We start from the raw sequence: 18,939 nt of genomic DNA on the forward strand, positions 1-18,939 counted from the left end.
CCCAGCAGATTTTTTAGTTAGTTTGGAGTTACAGAAGAGATACGGGTTGGAAAACTGTTACATTTGCATGAGTACGTGGATAAGAAAAGTAGGAGGCTGAGATAAGCTTTGAGCGTGTCGCTGATATAACAGTTAACTGCTAAAGACATTTTCCCCGACTCATGCATTATAGTGTAAGTGGAAAAAAGCCAAACCAGAAAAATGTCAAGTTTTTTTTTTTGTTTTCACCACTTGCAATCAAATTTATACATTACCTTTTTCTTTACACCTTAAAAATACATTTTAAAATTAATTAAAAAAAAAAAGAAGTGCAATACTCTTACCACTGTTGCTTTCTGCAAGTTCCAAATCTGAGTGTGTATGTTCTGTGTATCGGATATGTCTATTTTCTTTTTTTCTTCTCATACGATTAACCACAGAAAACGAAGAAGCCAGAACTGGAGAATCTGGAATGACTCCTTCTTCTAATTCCACTGCTTGTTGCTTTCGCTCCCTGAAGATCAAATTAGGTGGTCAAATAAAACCCCAAGTCAGCAAAACGATGCGCTTTCATTTCAGCAAGCAGGACAATCATATGGTTCAAGAAAGCAACAGTTTAGAAAATACAGCCATCTCAATAACATCACAGTGTAAAAAAGCTATATTAGAACTCAGTTTTCAAACACATCCAACAACAAATTCACACTTGGTCCTTCAAACCTAAGAATGGCACACAACCCTGGCCCTTCACATTTGAACTCAACATTTAACTACTGTACTATGGAAGACTTTCTCCCTGGAAAAACCCAGGGACTGTAGAGTTTCTAGCTTGTCCTCTGAAGCATGTGGCACTTGAATAAAAGAATGCTGAAATGGATGGACTAGTGTCTCTCTCCCTGTAAGCAAGTCCCTGCACACCCCAAGAATACTAACTGTCTTAAAAACAAAACAATAGCTTTTGGACAATTTTAAATGGTAATGAACTGCACTATATTAAAAACAATCCCTCTCCAGACCACTGACCTCTTACTCATCTCACAAAGGTCTTCAGAGAGGAGTGTAAAAAGCAATGTAAACCACGTAAAACAAGTAAGGTAAAACACGAGCCATGAAGTTTATTTTCTCACACTGTCAATTCTAACAGCATGTTGCAGAGTCAGTATATAAAAACTAGCGTAACAAATAACAATGTCTTTTCTCTCCAAAAACTGTATCTGGACACAGCAAGGAAACAACAACAAAAAAGTGTTAATTTTGGTTCTTTTAAAGTAAATACAGTTTGTTTAGTACTAAATAAGGGCATTGCTACCTGTCATATGGTGGTGGTAGTGAGAAATGGAAGAGACAGTAAAAGAAAAACATGAAGAAATCTAACTTGGCCTGCTTGGTCATCTTTCTACAAGTAGCACTTCTCCTTATGACTCTCAAGAGAAATCACGGGCCAAAAGATCATTTCCTAACTATAAAGAGAAGGATAAAAGGTTTTGATCTAAGGGAAGAAGAGGAAATGTGGATGTATTTCTGCTTGCATTGAAGTGAACCACAAGATCTAATACAAAATAAGTTATTAACAAGATAGAGAACTGGAGAAAGCTGCCTGGCTTGAGACAACAAGCATTTTTGCAGTTAGGCTTTTTCCTATGACCAACTTTGAGCACTTAATGACAAACATTGATGCAGTGATGCTCTGAAGTCTTGACAAATCCTATTGTGCATTTTGTAATTGCTCTTTTCTAGCACGCTTACAAAGAAAGCATCATAACTGGAAAACTGTGTCATCTACTAACAATATCTTAAGAAATAAATCAAAACAAAGAGTAAACCAACATATTAATCCAGTTACTTTGCAAATTTAAGTTAGCTCTTAAGATTTCTCTTTAAATTTACTGGCACACGTGGCCTTGTATGACAAATTAGCCTGCTACAAATACATTTTTCTGAAGCTGCAATACATACTATACATCATAATTATGCAACAAATAATTTCAGAATCATGGAAACATTTATCTGAGACCCCAGAAAAGAGTTTTGCAGAAATTTCCTTGCTGCTTCCATCCATGGACAATGAAATGCTAATCTGATAAAGGACAATTCTTCTAAAATGCCACTGATTTCAGTTTTATAAAGGATTCTTAGATTTTTTTTTCATAAAATATTAAACCTTGGTGACAAAATACAGAAGATTGCAAAAATCTAATACTAATGTCTCACACCATAAACAATCTGTTACCTTGCACCTACACGATGACATGACACTGGTCTAAATTGTTCATTCTAATTAAAGTAACATGATAATAGTTTAACCAAAATGACCAAATGCAGTGGCTATATCACAAATAGCAGGACCATCCTTGGTTATCCACTCAACTCTGTGCTCATTTAAATAACCACTTAACATGCAGAGCAAATAACTTAGTGTTACATTGTTTGGTCTCAACTTTCCTACAGTGGTCAAAGATTTTTACTGGGGATCAAACTAAAATGTTTGGATGGATCTGTCTGGTGTTAATTTTTTTAACATTGCCTCCTAACCGCTGTCAAGCTGCACGGGAGAACCATTACAGACAAGCCATTGAACAGTAGGAAACATATAGAAATTTCTTCCTACTTGGTATTAAATTAAATTAATGGTCCTTTAAATTAAAAAGGAGGACATGAAATATGTTAATCGGAGAAGATGAAATGCATAAAGAAAAATAAAGGATGATTAAGGTGCAAACGATGGAAGACAAACCAAGAAATATAAAGGAATGGAACCATAGTCATTTTGAACTGAACTCTAAGTTGTTTTACTCCTCTACCAAAGTTACTTTCTGACAAAGACAAGAAAAAACTACATGCAGAAAAAGCCTTACATATCAAGTCCACACATCCTGTACCATTCCCATCATGCATGTATGCAACTTGTCCACAGACAGGCAAAACTGAAATAAGTTTCATATGATGTCAGACCATAGCTATACAAGAAAGGAATACTACCTCTGCCTTGCACAGTGCACCAAATCTGCATATTAGCAAGAACATACTATATGATGTTGTCGTTATCACATCAGATTACAATTTGACAATTTGTAGCTCATTATTTTTACGGTTTTCTTTTGAAATTTACTATGTTTTTTTTCTTTCTAAAATTGTAAAATTATCATAAGTTTATTTAAAAAATTTATTGCAAGATCCTGGGACTTCTTGACTATCTGAGAAACTACTTTTCTAAAGTCTTAACCTAGGAGGAAAGAATTGGTAAAGAGTCAACAAAGGAATAAAAGAATGAGACGTAAGGCTTTGCTATGTGCTGTGACCAGAATAATCTTGAACAATCATGAAGTCAAACAGAATTTCTATGATGAATTTATCTTTCAGTTTAAAAGAAGATGCATATGGTTTAAAGAAACCCATGAATTCTGAACAATACAAAGATGCTAGTATTATGTGTTTTCACAATCTATTAAAAAAGGAAACTCAAGTTATAAATATCAGCTTTTAAATCTTTAAATTCCCAGACATTACTACTGAGGAATAGAGGGAGGTAGAATATCCAAAAAACCTCAAAACTTACTCCAGCTCCTTCTGTAATTGCTGGAACTGTTCAGTTATCTTTTTATTTTCATCCTGCAAGTTGTTTTTTTCATTCACTGCAATTTATAGAAAAAAAAAAAGAGAAAATCAATGCACACATGTTAACATCATATCATACCTAATTCTGTCAGATTCTTTAAGGAAACAGAATCAATTCTAAAATATAATATCGTACATCTTCTACGGCTTACCAAAATGAATTTTCAAGCTAGTCATTAAAAAGGTTGTAAAATGATGTGTTAGAAAAGGCAAAGGTGTCACAATTACTGAATCATAATGTTAGGTCCCCACAATCATTAACTACTTTCGTCCATGTACATACAAGCGAGATTCTGTTGTAAAGATGAATGATTTGCTCGCTCAGCTGCAAGGACAAAATTGCTTCCTTAGGTTGAAGACAGCCTATGAAGTATAAAGTAATTAGAATTTGGTTTTAGTCACCGAAGCAACCAGCTAACTGGAGGGAACAAAAAAAAAATCTGATTTCTTAAAAATCAGTTAAATATTTTGTCAGAAATTTTTTATTTACTTTTCTTAATTTCCAATTCATTCTGCCCCTTCTTCACACAAACATATTGCATCACCTTGAGCCTTTTTTCCACGCTGCCTCAAACTAATGTAGTGATAGCCCCCAACTTTTCTGTTCACTTTAATTTTTATTTTCTTGTTCTTTTTTTTTTTTTTATTGTATATTTTACCTCTGGATGATTCTTGACTGAACTTTTTGGCTAGTTGCTGGAAATACATAAATTGCCATATAAGTCTCAACCCAAACCCAGGGAAGACTATTGTTCTGTCAGATAGTGTTCAAGAAAATTTGTACCTAATAGATGTCACCTTGATTTTTAAGGTTCAGAGATTTATTTAAAGATTGGTTGTACCCTGTTTGTTGTTAATCATTAAACTCAAGAATTCAGAATATTTTAATATCCAATATTAAAGTCCTTGAAAATTTGATGTATTTTATAGTAGTACAGAATTTAATATTTCTACAAATTAAGCTCTCAAAAGCTACTTTCTGTAACCGACATTTCCCATATTTAAAATCTCACTGAATATCTGCTTTTTCTTAATCAAGCAAAACAACTAAATGACACAGAATAATTAAATAATGGTAAAGATATCATTACAATTTAAAATCCTGTTTTGCATTTTTTCACACTTTATACAACCAATCTTCCCAGTCTTTATGAAGACATTTGTTGTGTCCTGCCTTCCTGTCACCTAGAACAGCTTATTTTTTCCTGTCCCATATGTATGACTTCCTGATTTCAAAATGAGCTGGCTACAAGCTGCCTGGCACAAAGCAATTCTTTTGTGGCTTCAGTAGGTTATGTGGAGGTTATGGGTTACTGCAGTGAAACTCTGAGACCAACTACAGGACAGGAGCTGGACCCAGGGAACTTCCATTCCAGCTTGCTACTTTGTGATCATCAGTTACTTTTGAAGCCATGGTTTCCTTCGGCCATCAGTCATTTTAGAGCTTTAGCTGTAGGAATAAACAGAAGCAGCCACATTTTATCTACAGTAGCCACTTTACACTGTAAGATTTTCCAAGTCAGTTGACTTTCAGTATCAGCACTTCAATCTAAGAAGGTGCATGAAATGACTAGTAATTGGTATGTTTCACATTTTCACACTTTAGAATTAAGTATCCCCCAACTGAACTTGGGTTTACTAAACACACCATATAAAAATTATATCAAGTTACAGGAATCGGGAGGAATTAGTTTACAAAATAGTATGTTTTGTCTTGCAACTCAATGGATAAAACTCACTAAGCTCAGTGATAAGTTTAAGATTCTGCTGCCGAATATTTTCAAACTCTTGCTGCTTCTTTCTCATATGTTCTTCGGTTACAGCACAGCGATCACATAATCCTGCTCTTAATCTATAATAAAATGAAGACAAAAAAATTCCTCCATTAAGAAAATATTGCCATACATGCAGTAGATATCCACACTTAACTGGCTTTTTGAACAATGAAAACCAGAAAATTTCTGGCAACTATGCAAAACACCACTAAGTACTGCGGTTTTATATATTGACACAACAGTATTTTGAGATTTCTGAACAATCCAATACTACATGTACTAACGTTTGCAAATATGACTGCAGGTACTGGATACTTCTAAAGCAACATGCGATACTTTATTAAAGTGGAGCATGCTACGCCTTGCCACTGAAAGCCTTTGTGAGGTGTCCTACTAAGAGTACTGTCAGATATAAATTACCATTCATTATAAGTAAAGTTCATTCGAGCAAATACAAATAAGCAAATCGTTTCAGTAAATACAATTACTACTTCATCTAATAAGAATGAAGTCCTTCCTATATCACTGTCATGAACAAAGTAATAAAATAAAAAGGACAAATGGTAAGTTTGCCCAGTAACAAATACCAATCAAATGTGAAATCCTTTATCTAGATACTCAGATACCAGTACTCAGAAGTGGATCTAAAAGTCCGTGTAAAGCATTGCCTCCACTGTCTCTAATGGTTTAGACCAGCTGATTTAGAGCATATGTGCTCTCAGAAAAGGACTTGATGATCACTCCATCTTACTTGACACATTCATTCATGCAATGAAATGTGTGTTCATTTTACAGGTGATGAATGAAGTGTGTTTATTTCTGGTATACAACAAAAAGCTAACAGTATTATCAAAGTGAAAATCACACTCTATTTCGCCTGCTAAATAAGGGATGAACTGGTTAAGAGTTCTGCATTGCTGCTGCTAGCATATGAAGTATTAAGAAAAAACCAACAAACCAACCACCCAAACCAAAACACCTAAGTTTCCAATTACACAGTTGAATACTGGAAGCAAAAGCCACCTTGGGTATTTTAAAATTGTGGAATTAGGGAAAGAGTAAAATACTGAAATGCTTTTTCAGACTAGCTTATCTGACTAATGGTGTAATAAACACAGTATTATCATATCCTTGTATTAAATCACTTTAAATACCCTTTTTGTTTTCTGCAATGCGAGTACTTCATCTGCTAAGGGATTAGAGAAGTCCATCCACTCTGCAGATGTCTCTCGATCTATGTGGTGTGAAAGTTTATTACCTGCATAGTTACAAGTTTATCCCTAATGCCTTTCACAGAGCAACACAGCTGAATGCAAAATTTGAGTATCATAGCTCTAAAATTTGAGGTAGCAGAGGAATGTGGGAAAATAATTTACTATGTCATGATCTTCTACTCCAAGAAAACTTCTGAGAGCCTATTAGCAGCAAATTGTAACATACGCTTTCCAAAACAGGTATAATTTTTAAAAGATGAAAAAATGCACTGTAATTTCATGTCTATTAATTTTGTTTTGCTATACCAGATTAAACAGAAACAAATAAGGGAAAGGCAGAATGGGTCAAGAGGTGATCAGAATATCTAAGTCCAAAAGAAGGCAACTGACAGAACCTGTGATTAAATTTAGGTAAAACAGACAACTGCTAAAAAAGACACCCCCTTCAAATCTGAAAGATTTCCTATTGAGTTATTCCATGAGTTTCAAAGTATATGATACAGTTTGCCCTTGAATTTTGCACTTGTATTACATCTCAATTGATATCAAACTTGCCTCTATGAAAAATGGATGGAAAAGAGTGTGCTTTAAAATGGCTGTCTGCCTCCCAAGCTGATCTATTTAACTTCTACTTACTTTAACTGAACTAAGCAAGTTAAGCACTTCAAAAATAACAAAATAACAAAAATTTAATTCAGTCACAAGAATCTAAATTCTACACTTTGCTTTAAAACACACTATTTGGATTGTATTAGCAAAGGACTTTGGGTTTACAAAAAAAACCCAACCAACTTGCAAATTATCCAGGGCTACTCTGTAAGAGCAAAACACAGCAAACCCAAAAGCTAAAAGACACTACTTCACCTGTCTTCTAAAACCTTGATAGTGTCATGAAGTGCTTTTTGCTGTTCTCTGAGCTGCTGGTTCTTGGTATAAAACTCTTCAAGCCTCTCTGCATCCCTGAAGTCAAACAGAGAAAAAGTTAGTTCTAGCTTTAAATTACAGCTATTAGTTTTTCAACAGAGAATTCTCTGGCACATTTCTTTCATATTCTTAGGAAATGTGATTATCATCAGCACAAATATTACGTTGAAGATAAATGAAGCAAGTGTTTCTTGGTAATTTAGGAATGTCTGAGTTATGAAAGGAACAGCTAGTTTCTAATTCATATTATAGTTGAGTTTTTGTTGATAAATCTGATTTTTGCTCAGGACAAAAATTAGAGTTGATGACAGAGCATAAAAGCTAATAGTACTCAAGCAACAATCTCAGGGAACATAAGCTCAAGCACTTCTCTTATTTTATGGTGTTGCTGAGCCATTGGGAAGCTAATTGGGAGCTTTCATAATTGGTCTTGTCTTAGTAGTGAGTGCTTCTTTGCAGTGTGGCAAACCACATTGGGTTTGTAAAGCTCTGACAAGTCTTTAGATCCATTAGAGGTTTAGTTCCTGAAGAAGCAATTCTCAGAGTATAGAATATGGATACCCATAATATGAATAAGGAGAAAAGAGTTCAGAAATAGAAGATCTTGGGGCAAATACCTTCTCTAAAAGCCAGGACTATTTAATTAACAAAGAACATTTCTTACTCAAAAGAGCTAAGGAAAAGTGGTAACATTAACTTTCCAATTTCAGCTCCTCTTCACTTTTATTATCAGATCACAACACCTTTTCAAGATGTATACAAGGTATGAGCAACAAGCACACGATTTTTTTCTACAAGGAAATTAACTTTCAGTAAAAGCTAAGCGGCTGAATCTACGTAATGTGACAATGACTAACTTCTGAGAATTCAGTCCCAGCTCTTCTTTTTACCATGGAATCATTTGTGTATTCCATGAAAGTGGGTGTTTGTTTTCAGTGTGCCTGAGAAGGATTATTTGAGGAAGCCATGAAATCGGCTGCTAAGCACACACACAACAGGAAATGAAAACATATTTACTAACTTGCTGATATAAGATAGATTTAAGACTTGTACTTTTACTTGGGGATGATAAAAGTGTTAAAGATCTGTTATCTCAGTTCATTAAGCAAGAACACCCAGGCCATGGCAAAGTTTGAAGTTTGACAAAAGCAGTCTGCATTTTTCTGATGTTTATGGCATTAAAAAAAAAAAAAATAAATCTTTTTTTTTCAGTTTATGTAACTTTAAAATATGAAATTTTAAAATCTTTTCTCAAGCTACTTTTAAGTCATTCTATGGCATTAAATTATTTGTACAAAAAAAAAAGAGAAAGAAAAAAAAAAGACATTAATATATACTATATGCACTAATACTCCATGCCTTCCACCGAAACCCTGTAAAACATCACATTAAGATAGCGAAATGACAGAAGGAACTAGGCTTTTTTATTAATTTTTTAATAATTCCAGCACACTTGATAAACATGACAGACATTTTTCGCTGTGAATGCACTCTGCACAATGAACAGTCTCTGACCTAGCATTTACAAGTCATTAGCTCCAATAGTGAAGTGGGATACAAAATAAGGCACTCATTGTCAGCTGATTACCAAGTCTGAAATACTAAACCTCAGGTATTCAGATGCACTAAGGAGAACAAGACCTCCTATTTAAGAGTATTGTATCTACAATGTGGTAATTGTAGAAAGACTCCAGCAAACAATAATTAAACCGTTTGGTATGTGTTCAGTCACATCACTAATAATATTAATAATCTAGAAAATTAACTGATCAATTTCAGTTTTCAGAACGTGGAAGCAACTTGTAACGTGCCAGGTTAAATTAACAATAACAGCAAGAGATAATTCATTTTTAATCTAAAACAGTGAAATTAACTACTTAATTTATGAATTATACATAAGAAACAACATGATGTTAAATTGATTTTTTTCCAGGAAGCTAAGTGTAGCCTTTAGGTATAAAACATAACACCAAATGTTTGCTAGTTGAAAGTCATCTTATAACCTAATATAATTTCATCTAACATAAATATATTCCTTGTGGTACTGCAATATCAATCTTAATGTTCAGAAAGCATATCTTTAAAATGTAAGCAATACATAATGCTGTTTGGATTTTAATGAAAGATCTGACAATATTTCATGAAACACCCTGAACTCAAAATCTTAGTAAAGTTCAATATGAATGTATATTTCCAATTGAGTAAAAATTCACCAAAAGACCAAATAAGCAACTGGACTCTATTGCCACTTTTTTTTTTTCTTTAATAGTTTGTGAACTCTTACGCACAATTAAACAGCGGCTGCAAATAGCATACACTGTGTTCCACTAGTGTTGGAGATTGAACAAGAACTGGTATAAAAGCTGAGAAATATTGATCCTGAGGAGCAGGTAGATATGTGGGGGAACAGGGAGCTTGCCACATCAGTACTCCTGGGATTGCAAACCCTGCTCTAGGTTTGGTGAATTGCACCTGCTCAGCAAGCACCAGAGAGACACCCTGCAGACAAACGTCAAAACCATAGGCAAGTTATCTACAGCCTTCATAGATCTGTTACGAATGCAGCTGAAATGTTAGAAAACACGACACTGGGCAGGCTCAAAGTGCTACTGTGGATTATCAAAAGCCAAAAGGATGATCAATATTTCACTGAAATAAGCAAAACAAAAGCTCAGAGGAGGTTTGAGCACTACAAAGGAGAAATACAATCCAAAAAGACATTCAGGGAAGAGAGCAACACAGGCATTATACAACTGAAGGCAATTTCTTCCAAAAGGCTAGTGGAGACAAATAAGCACAATTTTCCTGGAAGTGATACAGTCACAATTACAGAAGAACAATTATAATAAAAGAAGACAGTAAGTTAAGTATGTACTGTTGTACAATCATTTTATACTGGAAAAGCCAGTATCAGTATAAGATGTGTTTATATACTTCACGTTACAGGAAAAGGAAAGATGGATTGCACTAGAGAAAATTTACTCCTATGGAAAGAACATATTTGCTTCCCTCCCAACCAGAAATATAAGCACAACAGGGAGTTTAGACAGTAACTGTCAAAAATGCTTGAGAGTTGCTTGAGTTACTATTGTACAAAAAAGCACACGATGACCTAATTTCTCTAGACTCAGGGAGGGTTATTTCCTGCTAATACAATTCAAAAGATGTAACTAAAAAAGAGATAACTAAAAAACCTAACAGGAATGAATGAGGAAGAAAACTGATGATGATAGAAAGGTTAAGTCTGACAAAGCGCAGACTATGCTTGAGAGCACCGTGGCACACTTTAAAACTAAAAATGCGTATCTTTGACTTTAGATGGCAATGCTGGGAATGCAAATATGGAGTATTTTTGCTAATTTTAAGAAGAGTTTAATGTCTTTAACATATCTAAAATAATTATATTGTTTTCCAAGGTGAAAAAGATCAAGTAATTTATTTTTATTCCTCCTACACAGCACTTTATAAAGTGCAACTCGTAACACAGGTCATATGTAATAGTAACATAATATTAATGTAGTTAAACCTGATGTAAAAATTTAAATGAAGAATCACATTAGCATATCTCTTATTTAATTAAATATGGCTTTTAGTCAAAAGGAAAATAAAAGCTGATTTATGCTGTAAATACATATTGTGATCCTAGTGTATATGTAAACCTTGGAATTCAGATTTCCCCCCCAAATTGCTTCTATGAACAGAAATAAAAATTAATAGCAAATAATGACTGCAAAAGAATTTACATGTGTCTTAAAACTTAAGAATTGAGTGAAAATTAGCAAGGTTATTACCAGCATCTTTGCCAAATGACTGAAAGCTGAATTGGCTTTGTTTGTGCCTGTCACTTTGGCTTGTTGTCCTGTCACTTACTTCTCTTCAACCTCAATTTTATAACATCTCCCTAATTATCTTTTGTATTACAAATGTCAACATACTGATAGGCATCCTAGAAATACTGTAGATAAGAAAACCTCACAAGTCATTTGTTCAAGGAAGGCAAACCTAGTGTTCAGGTTACACACCCTATAAAGAGTTGTATCTTTAGATGACCTCAGCTAAATTATTAGTGATCAGTTTTGTACACATCTGAAGGAAGAATCCATGAAACCTCAATTGATCTTACAGCTCGTTAATTGTACTCAGACTCTCCTTTAATAAATCAGACCATTAGGGTGAGTACTTACAAGCATCTTTCCTTTTTCAACTTAGATATTTTCAGCTGTAAGCCTGAAAAGTGGAAAGAAGAAAATACATGTTATGGAATTTAAAAAAATATGAGTGAAACAATAAACTAATTCTCCTTTTCCCAATGACATCTGCAAATGAGAGAAAAAGCATCACTAATTTGGAGAGAAAATGGTTCTTTCTGGACTTCTTAAGTAAGTTCTATAGGATCTTGGAAACAAATGTAGCTATTATGATCTCTAGGAAATAGGGACTTCTTAAACAAACATGCAAGTTCCCACTTAAACAGGTATAAACTGTTTTTTGTAAAAAAACCACACATGAATACCAAGCACTGTCAACATATTTTCATTGACTATGCCTACATACGTAGCATAAAATACTATGTACACATGAATGGGTAATACTACACTTGAAACCTAGCATCCAACCACTGAACTGAAAAATGTATTACAGTGTATACACATAAAGGAAACATTAAAAATACATAATTCAAGGCTTTAAAGCATAAAAGGACAACATACTTTATTGGAGGTATGCTACCAGACCCTCTCAGATATTATATATATGGAATGATATTTCATCTGTGGCCGTTCTTCCACTGAGACCCACACACTCCTAATCGTCTCTTCTGTGCAGAAGCTAAAAGATTTGCAAGTACAAGTGATGCTCTCGGCAGGAGTGGCCAGCTGACAGCCCAGGGGCTAGCCAGCAGTCCAGTCAATCTGCCTGCGAGGTTTTGGGTGTGTGTGTCTGTGCACAGGGGCAGGAAGATCAAGGTGCTTTAAGTACGGCATAACAAGTGGGATGCAGTGCTGTGGAAATTTATGCGAGACTACCCACACACAAGCTGGCCATTCCTATGTTAAGTAAGTGGTCAGAAATAATCAGACTCCAACGGTATAACGTATTCTTAAATAGAAATCCAACTGGAATTTTTGTATGACATCAGAAGTAATGTAACAATTTTTTCTTAACACCATGTTTTCTTCAAACTACGTAAAGTTGTGAGCAACTTCAGTTTGATTACGAGGTGTCTTGTGAGCTTTCTTGCAAAAGCGTTAATCATTTAGGATAATAAGATAACCTTATGAAACCAGAACACTTTTACAAAAACTTCTGACAATTCTGGATTTAAACCAAAACACATATCCGATACCACATCTTACTACAGAAAACGTAGGTCAAGGCAGCTAATGGACTTCCTTTTTCTTTCCCCTACCATACTCAACTGGGAACAGCCCAAAGGGGAGAACTACTGGCTTGAGAAGGTTCACTCCTGAGGCCACTGACAATGTAACAGCCAGGACAGGCAGAGCCCCAGTGAAACCATGACACAGACAAGATAGACGCCTGTGAGACAACCAGATAAAAATGCATAGAGACAACTTAAAAACCCAAGTTCTTAGGAAATATAGCAAGATTTCTTTTATCTCTAAGTCTTCAACACCTGTGAGATGTTATGTTCTATCATGCAGATCAGCCCATAAAGAGGGTTTATTTTTTTAAGTAGCTGCTATTCATCAAGTCAATTAGGCATCTGCAATTAGAACCCCTATAAAGTGTGCTTTAATGCCGCTCCACACCCATCGGAAGGAATGAAGCTGCACAACAATGCATCTCCTGTATGAACAGGTAGTCTGTTCAGCAAGTATTTAGGATTGTAACATTGGCAACCTGAGCCACAAATTGAGGAGGCAGCACTCAAAAGGCCCAGTACTGTGCTACAGGTAACATTATCTCCCCTCTCACCTGAATTCAGAAGGAACCAAACGAGCTACTTAAAGGGTGCATTTTTTTCTTAATTCAAATGACTGCAATGAGAAGGCAGGAAACCAGTTTGTTACATTTATCCAAGAGCATTGAATTACTACATGGAGTGCAATCTCTGCCTTTTGCTTTTCCAGAGCATTGGGAGGTTTTAAGCGTACTCATTTAGAGAGCTTTGCTTTTTCAGATTTCCTTATTTAACACTCCTGATTCAATTTTAACCTTCACACATTTCTATGGAATAGACAAGCTGCAGACTATATAAATCTACATTACCTAAATCTCCTAAGTGCTTTAGTAAATGACATGTTGTCCCCATTAAAGTGATAGAGACTTTCTTTAAACTATTATTGGGCAGACTAACTAAATGCACAATACTCTCTTATGAAACTTGCAACTTGATTAGACTATGTACCTGTAGTATTTCAATTAATGGCTATGAAAATTTCTGTTCTGAGGATTTTTCAAATGTATTAAATGCACTTAAAATTGATAGTGCCTGGGAAGACTGCAGAGTCTTTATCGCTGAAGCTCTCCCGGAACGGGTTGGACAACCTTCTGTCAGCAATGACACAGACATAATCCTACCTTAAGGGTATAGAGATGGACTAGATGACCTCCTAAGATACCTTCCAGCCCTGCTTTCTATAATTATTTACTTTCAAGGAGCTTCCAGCCATCTATCAAGGAGATTGCTTTCCTCTTAATTTTCTCTCCATCCATGACAACAGCTTTTTCCCTATTGATATCTTTTGCTTTTCAGAAGTGAGGAATGATTGAAAAAAAACTAGGCTATTTCTTCTACGCAAAACTGCCTTCACATTTCTATGCTGAAAGATGTTTCTTTTTAGTATAGAGCTTTAGACTTGAATTCATTCTCTGCAACCACACTGATAAGACCTAGATGTAGCAAGGATCCGTATAATTATTTTGAGCTAGCTGCAAGTATTAACACCTACAGAAATTAGTCACTTTATAAACAGCATTACTAAATCCCTCTCTAATTTGTGAGCGCTGTGCAAGTATCCCACGTATTCTACAGGTAGGAAATAAAAGTAAATATAGTTTTAATGACCATTATTCTGAGTTGCTGAGCACTTCTGAATTCCATGAGAAGCCAACTGACATTGACCATGCCCAACATCTTTGGAAACGGGGTTGTAGGAGTCCTACCCATTGTCACATAATGAATTTGAGAGAAAATGATAGCTATTTTGTCTGAAGAGGGCCAAAATTTGGAATTTTTTGCAAGTGATCAGTTTAAAAGAATAAGAAGCTGGGTTTGTTTAGCTAACATGGCAGAAAAACACAACTCTTACAATATAGTAATATAGAAGTTCAATAAAATCCATTTCAAACTGTATGAATTTGAAGTATTTTCTAGTCTATATTCTATAGATGTATAAATATTATAACTTGTATAATATGCCTGACCATTTCAAGCTCTTCTGTCATAAATTCTATTTTTCATAGATTTTTAATAAATAAGAATTCCACCATTGCATTTGCATTACACATGCAAAAAGCTTTTTCTCCAACTAACTTTCCCTTAATCAGCCTTCCACCATCTTTAAAATAATTTTTTGCTGACATTTAGATTGGAAACTCATGAGTCAATTTTAATTCTTATTTATAGACTTCAGAAACAAGCAAAGTCCAGGCAAGCCTGTGTTTGATGTTTCTAAAATATCTTCCAGTACCATTTTGTATAAGAGGATCCCCACCTTTTGAAAAAATTAACTATCCTTCAGGCATGCCTTTGATGTTATCACACAAGACCTAATTTTACCTAACACAGTGTGGGACATACTGACAAAGGGCTAGGCATGAAAAAGACTGCCTAGTGGCAAAATTATCTGGCCACACCCAGCATGCATTCTAAAGAGTATCTTCACTTGCATAAAGAAAACCAAAACTTTAGAATCACGTGCTGCACATCCCAAGAAACTAGAGAAAGGGTCACTTAACATTACCCTCTACGTTAGAGTTTTTTGTTTGTTCAGTTTTTGTTGTTCAGACATGCCATAGATTGCCAGATCCCATTCTGTCAGTACTTCCGCATTTATCTGCAGTTGACATCACACCCACTCTGCAAAGAACCATTTAAGAAAAAAATAAAAGAAAAAATCATAAAAAACAAGTAAGATTTTTTTGGGTGTGTTTTTGGACACAATATAAAATTGCATCTCATATGGTTATACATACTTTTTTTAAGGTAACAAAATGTTACTATCTGGTACATCTTTACTGTCAGTTGTCAAATTGATAGACCTTTTTTTGTTTGGTTGTTTTTTTAAAAAAAATTACTATCACAAAGTGTCAAAGCCCTGTGTTGCAAATTGCTGAGTCAAGACTTTCAGTGGGAAGTTTGAAACATCTGTACATTATAAAACAATCCCCCCCACAGGTTTTGAAATTAAGAAGTAATGATATAACTGGACCTAAATGGACAGAAGACCTAGAACTATTTTGAGGCTGGTGGAAATGACCAACGCCACTGGAATGGTATGGCTACAAAGATCCACTTACATGACTAAAGCTCTTAACTCATAAAAACTCACTTGCTTTTGTTACAGCCTGATGTTAATACTATTTCATGCATAAGGATATGCTTGTTGGAAGAGTCAGTCAAACAGTGTTCTAATCCAATTCAAAAGAACAAATCGTGTGACTTAAGATTAGCAGAAAAACGTCTTAACTTCTTATGAAGTATTTTTAGCAAAATATTTTATATATTCTACTTGTAAAAATATTATAAGAAGAATATAAATATGTGGTGCAATAATTCATCTTTACTTTAGGTGTTGTTAATTTCCTGCACTACTGAAAAATGAACAGACGCTAACAGTCAGTCCACAGTAAAATTGTTATCACAGGTCACAAAACATAATGTAAGAATAAGCAACTTTTATAGACTTTCTTGAGATAATTTAGAACACTAAAAAGTGAAGAGATACATTAAAATTTCCCCTAACTTGTGCGAAATATCCCTGCAGATTAATATTACTGAAGTCAAAAGTATCTGAAGTAACTAAACTCAAAGTCAAAAGAAAAAGAAAAAAAGACAAAAATTCCATTGAACATCTTGATTTGGAAACTTTGAATCATAATCCATTAAAGGTAAAGTAACATTAAAATATTCCCTAAGCACACAGATCCCACGTAACATTGTGTTACTTTTTCTTCACTGACCTAGCAAATAATTTATACTTGTTGATAGTTTAAATTTAATCCTGTTAAACCTGGCTTAGGGGGTCAATCTGTAAGGATCATTTGTAATTACCCCGTCCAACTTTCCGCATAACTAAGACATTAAAAATCTATTTAGTTCCATGGAGACAGAGTGGTACTCTGGTTCAAAGTTTTCCTGCGGTAACAGCCAGCCTTCTGTGAACCCTTCTGTGAACTTTAACAATTTACCTTGTACTTCTTTATCATGACATTCTTTCAGTTTGGACCACAATTCCTTGAAGAAATCTCCTGCAGGTTCTGCAGAACTAGGGCTCCCACAGCTTCCTCCAGATGCATTCATCTTGCTTTTTTCTGCTCCCAACTTCACTTATTTGCAGAACCGGCTCACTCTCACACTTTAGGTTTTAAATTACATAGTTATGAAGCTGTTTCTGAAGACAGGTGTATGCCTGCAATGACAGATCAACAACACTTATGTTCACATTTATCAGAGTATAACTTGCAGCCGTGGATGAAATACAAAGGTTACTGCCTGTCCTTGTCGAGTTGTACTTCGATAATGACAGTCACCCTGAAAGTGTGGAAGATGCTAAGTATTTTGCTACAAATAATTATAAATGGACAGATTCCCCACCCCTTAAACAGCTATCAATTTAAATTTAGACTAAGATGCTTAGCAGTCTTTATTACTTTCCTATATAAATCTGCAGTTAAACAGAATTCCCATTTTCCAGAAGTAACCCATGCTTCCAAGATCTGGCAGTCAGCAAAAGCATTTGTCAAAGGTTTTATCAGAGATGTATTCGTGTATATACATACTTTCACTGAATTCACTGAATTTCACTGAATTTTTTTTAGAGTTGGAAGGGACCATATAGATCATCTAGTCCAACTCCCCTGCTGAAGCAGGATTGCTTAGAGAATGCTACTCTCTAAGAGAGTAGCTACTCTCTAAGAGAGACTGCTTAGAGAATGCTACTCTTTCATAAACATGGATTCAAGTGACATCCTTCTGTAAAGAAAAGCTCATATCCCCTTGAAGTCTTGGTGATTCTACACTGAAATTATTCCCACTCCCTGATGAAAAGGAAATAAGAGAGTAATCCTGAAATTTCTAAATCTCCAAAACATTAGTATTTGAGGAAACTATCAGACAGCTCTGTCTTAAAAGCCAGACTGCCTACACAACTCAGAACAATCTTACCCATAATTCTAATTTGTTTTGAAGGGTTTCTTAGCACAGATGATGCCCTCGGGTAAACTACAGGAGAAGCACGGTACTCAGATCTGGGTTTGAGCCAAGATAATATTCAATTCTATTGGCACCAGGTGTCCAATATTGAAATACTCACATAATCTCTCTCTGTCCTCCAGTTCCCTGTGTGTGAAACTGGACATTCTAAGTTCTCCCCATTTTTATGTGCTCAATTTTAAAAAAACGCTTTTGAACAGGGACTGTGTCATTACCAGGTAGACATAGCTATCTCTATTACTCTGAAGTACAAATTACAGTATGGAAAAAAAACCCCTAACTTATTTTGTACTGTTCCTAAAGTAGCAGCCTAAGCAAGCAAACCACAATGTCTATATAGACAATGGAGCAATTTGCTCTCCAATTTTTGAGGCACAAATTATAGTTGTCGCTCTGACAATACAAGGTCTACAGTCAGTCAAGAAGCTGCATCTCCTATCTTAAGAGCCTTCAAGCAACTCAGAATATCTGAATACAGCTATTAGTTTAGCTGGTCCCCTAGATTCACCATGATAAGATGTTCAGTCCAGTGGTCACCGACGTAGCGTAGGGCCTGGAGGCCTTAGTTCCGGTCTCCTGTCTAATATCTCTGCGCATGGTCTTAAGCAAGTCACTTTTCTTTCACAGAATCACAAAATGGTACGGGGTTGGAAGGGACCTCTGGAGATCATCTAGTCCAAGCCCCCTGCCAAAGCAGGTCCACCTAGAGCACGGTGCACAGGAACGTGTCCAGGCAGGTTTTGAATGTCTCCAGAGGTGACTCCACCACCTCCCTGGGCAGCCCATTCCAGCACTCTGCCACCCTCAAAGTAAAGAAGTTCCTCCTCATGTTTAGGTGGAACTTCTCATATTCAAGTTTGTGCCCATTTCCTCTTGTCCTATCCCTGGGCACCACTGAAAAAAGACTGGCCCCATCCTCTTGACACCCTCCCTTTAAGTATCTATAAGCATCGATCAGATCCCCCCTCAGTCTTCTCTTCCCTAGACTAAAAAGACCCAAGTCCCTCAGCCTCTCCTCCTAAGAGAGGTGCTC

At 35.4% G+C, this 18,939-nt stretch overlaps 1 protein-coding gene across 1 annotated transcript in view; it reads right to left on the reverse strand.

Moving 5' to 3' along the window:
• The window catches only part of RBBP8 (RB binding protein 8, endonuclease), a 39,584-nt gene that overhangs the window by 18,288 nt on the left and 2,357 nt on the right, over positions 1-18,939 (reverse strand). Inside the window, exons 2-7 of the mRNA XM_074146144.1 lie at positions 16,883-17,103; positions 11,692-11,734; positions 7,448-7,543; positions 5,334-5,446; positions 3,536-3,611; positions 324-493 (exon numbers count right to left, since the gene is read on the reverse strand). Of these exons, the coding sequence (XP_074002245.1) occupies positions 324-493; positions 3,536-3,611; positions 5,334-5,446; positions 7,448-7,543; positions 11,692-11,734; positions 16,883-16,994 (610 nt within the window). The 5' untranslated portion in view covers positions 16,995-17,103. The remainder of the gene's footprint in view (positions 1-323; positions 494-3,535; positions 3,612-5,333; positions 5,447-7,447; positions 7,544-11,691; positions 11,735-16,882; positions 17,104-18,939) is intronic.

The sequence above is a fragment of the Numenius arquata genome, chromosome 4, assembly GCF_964106895.1.
Source record: "Numenius arquata chromosome 4, bNumArq3.hap1.1, whole genome shotgun sequence".
NCBI lineage: Eukaryota > Metazoa > Chordata > Aves > Charadriiformes > Scolopacidae > Numenius > Numenius arquata.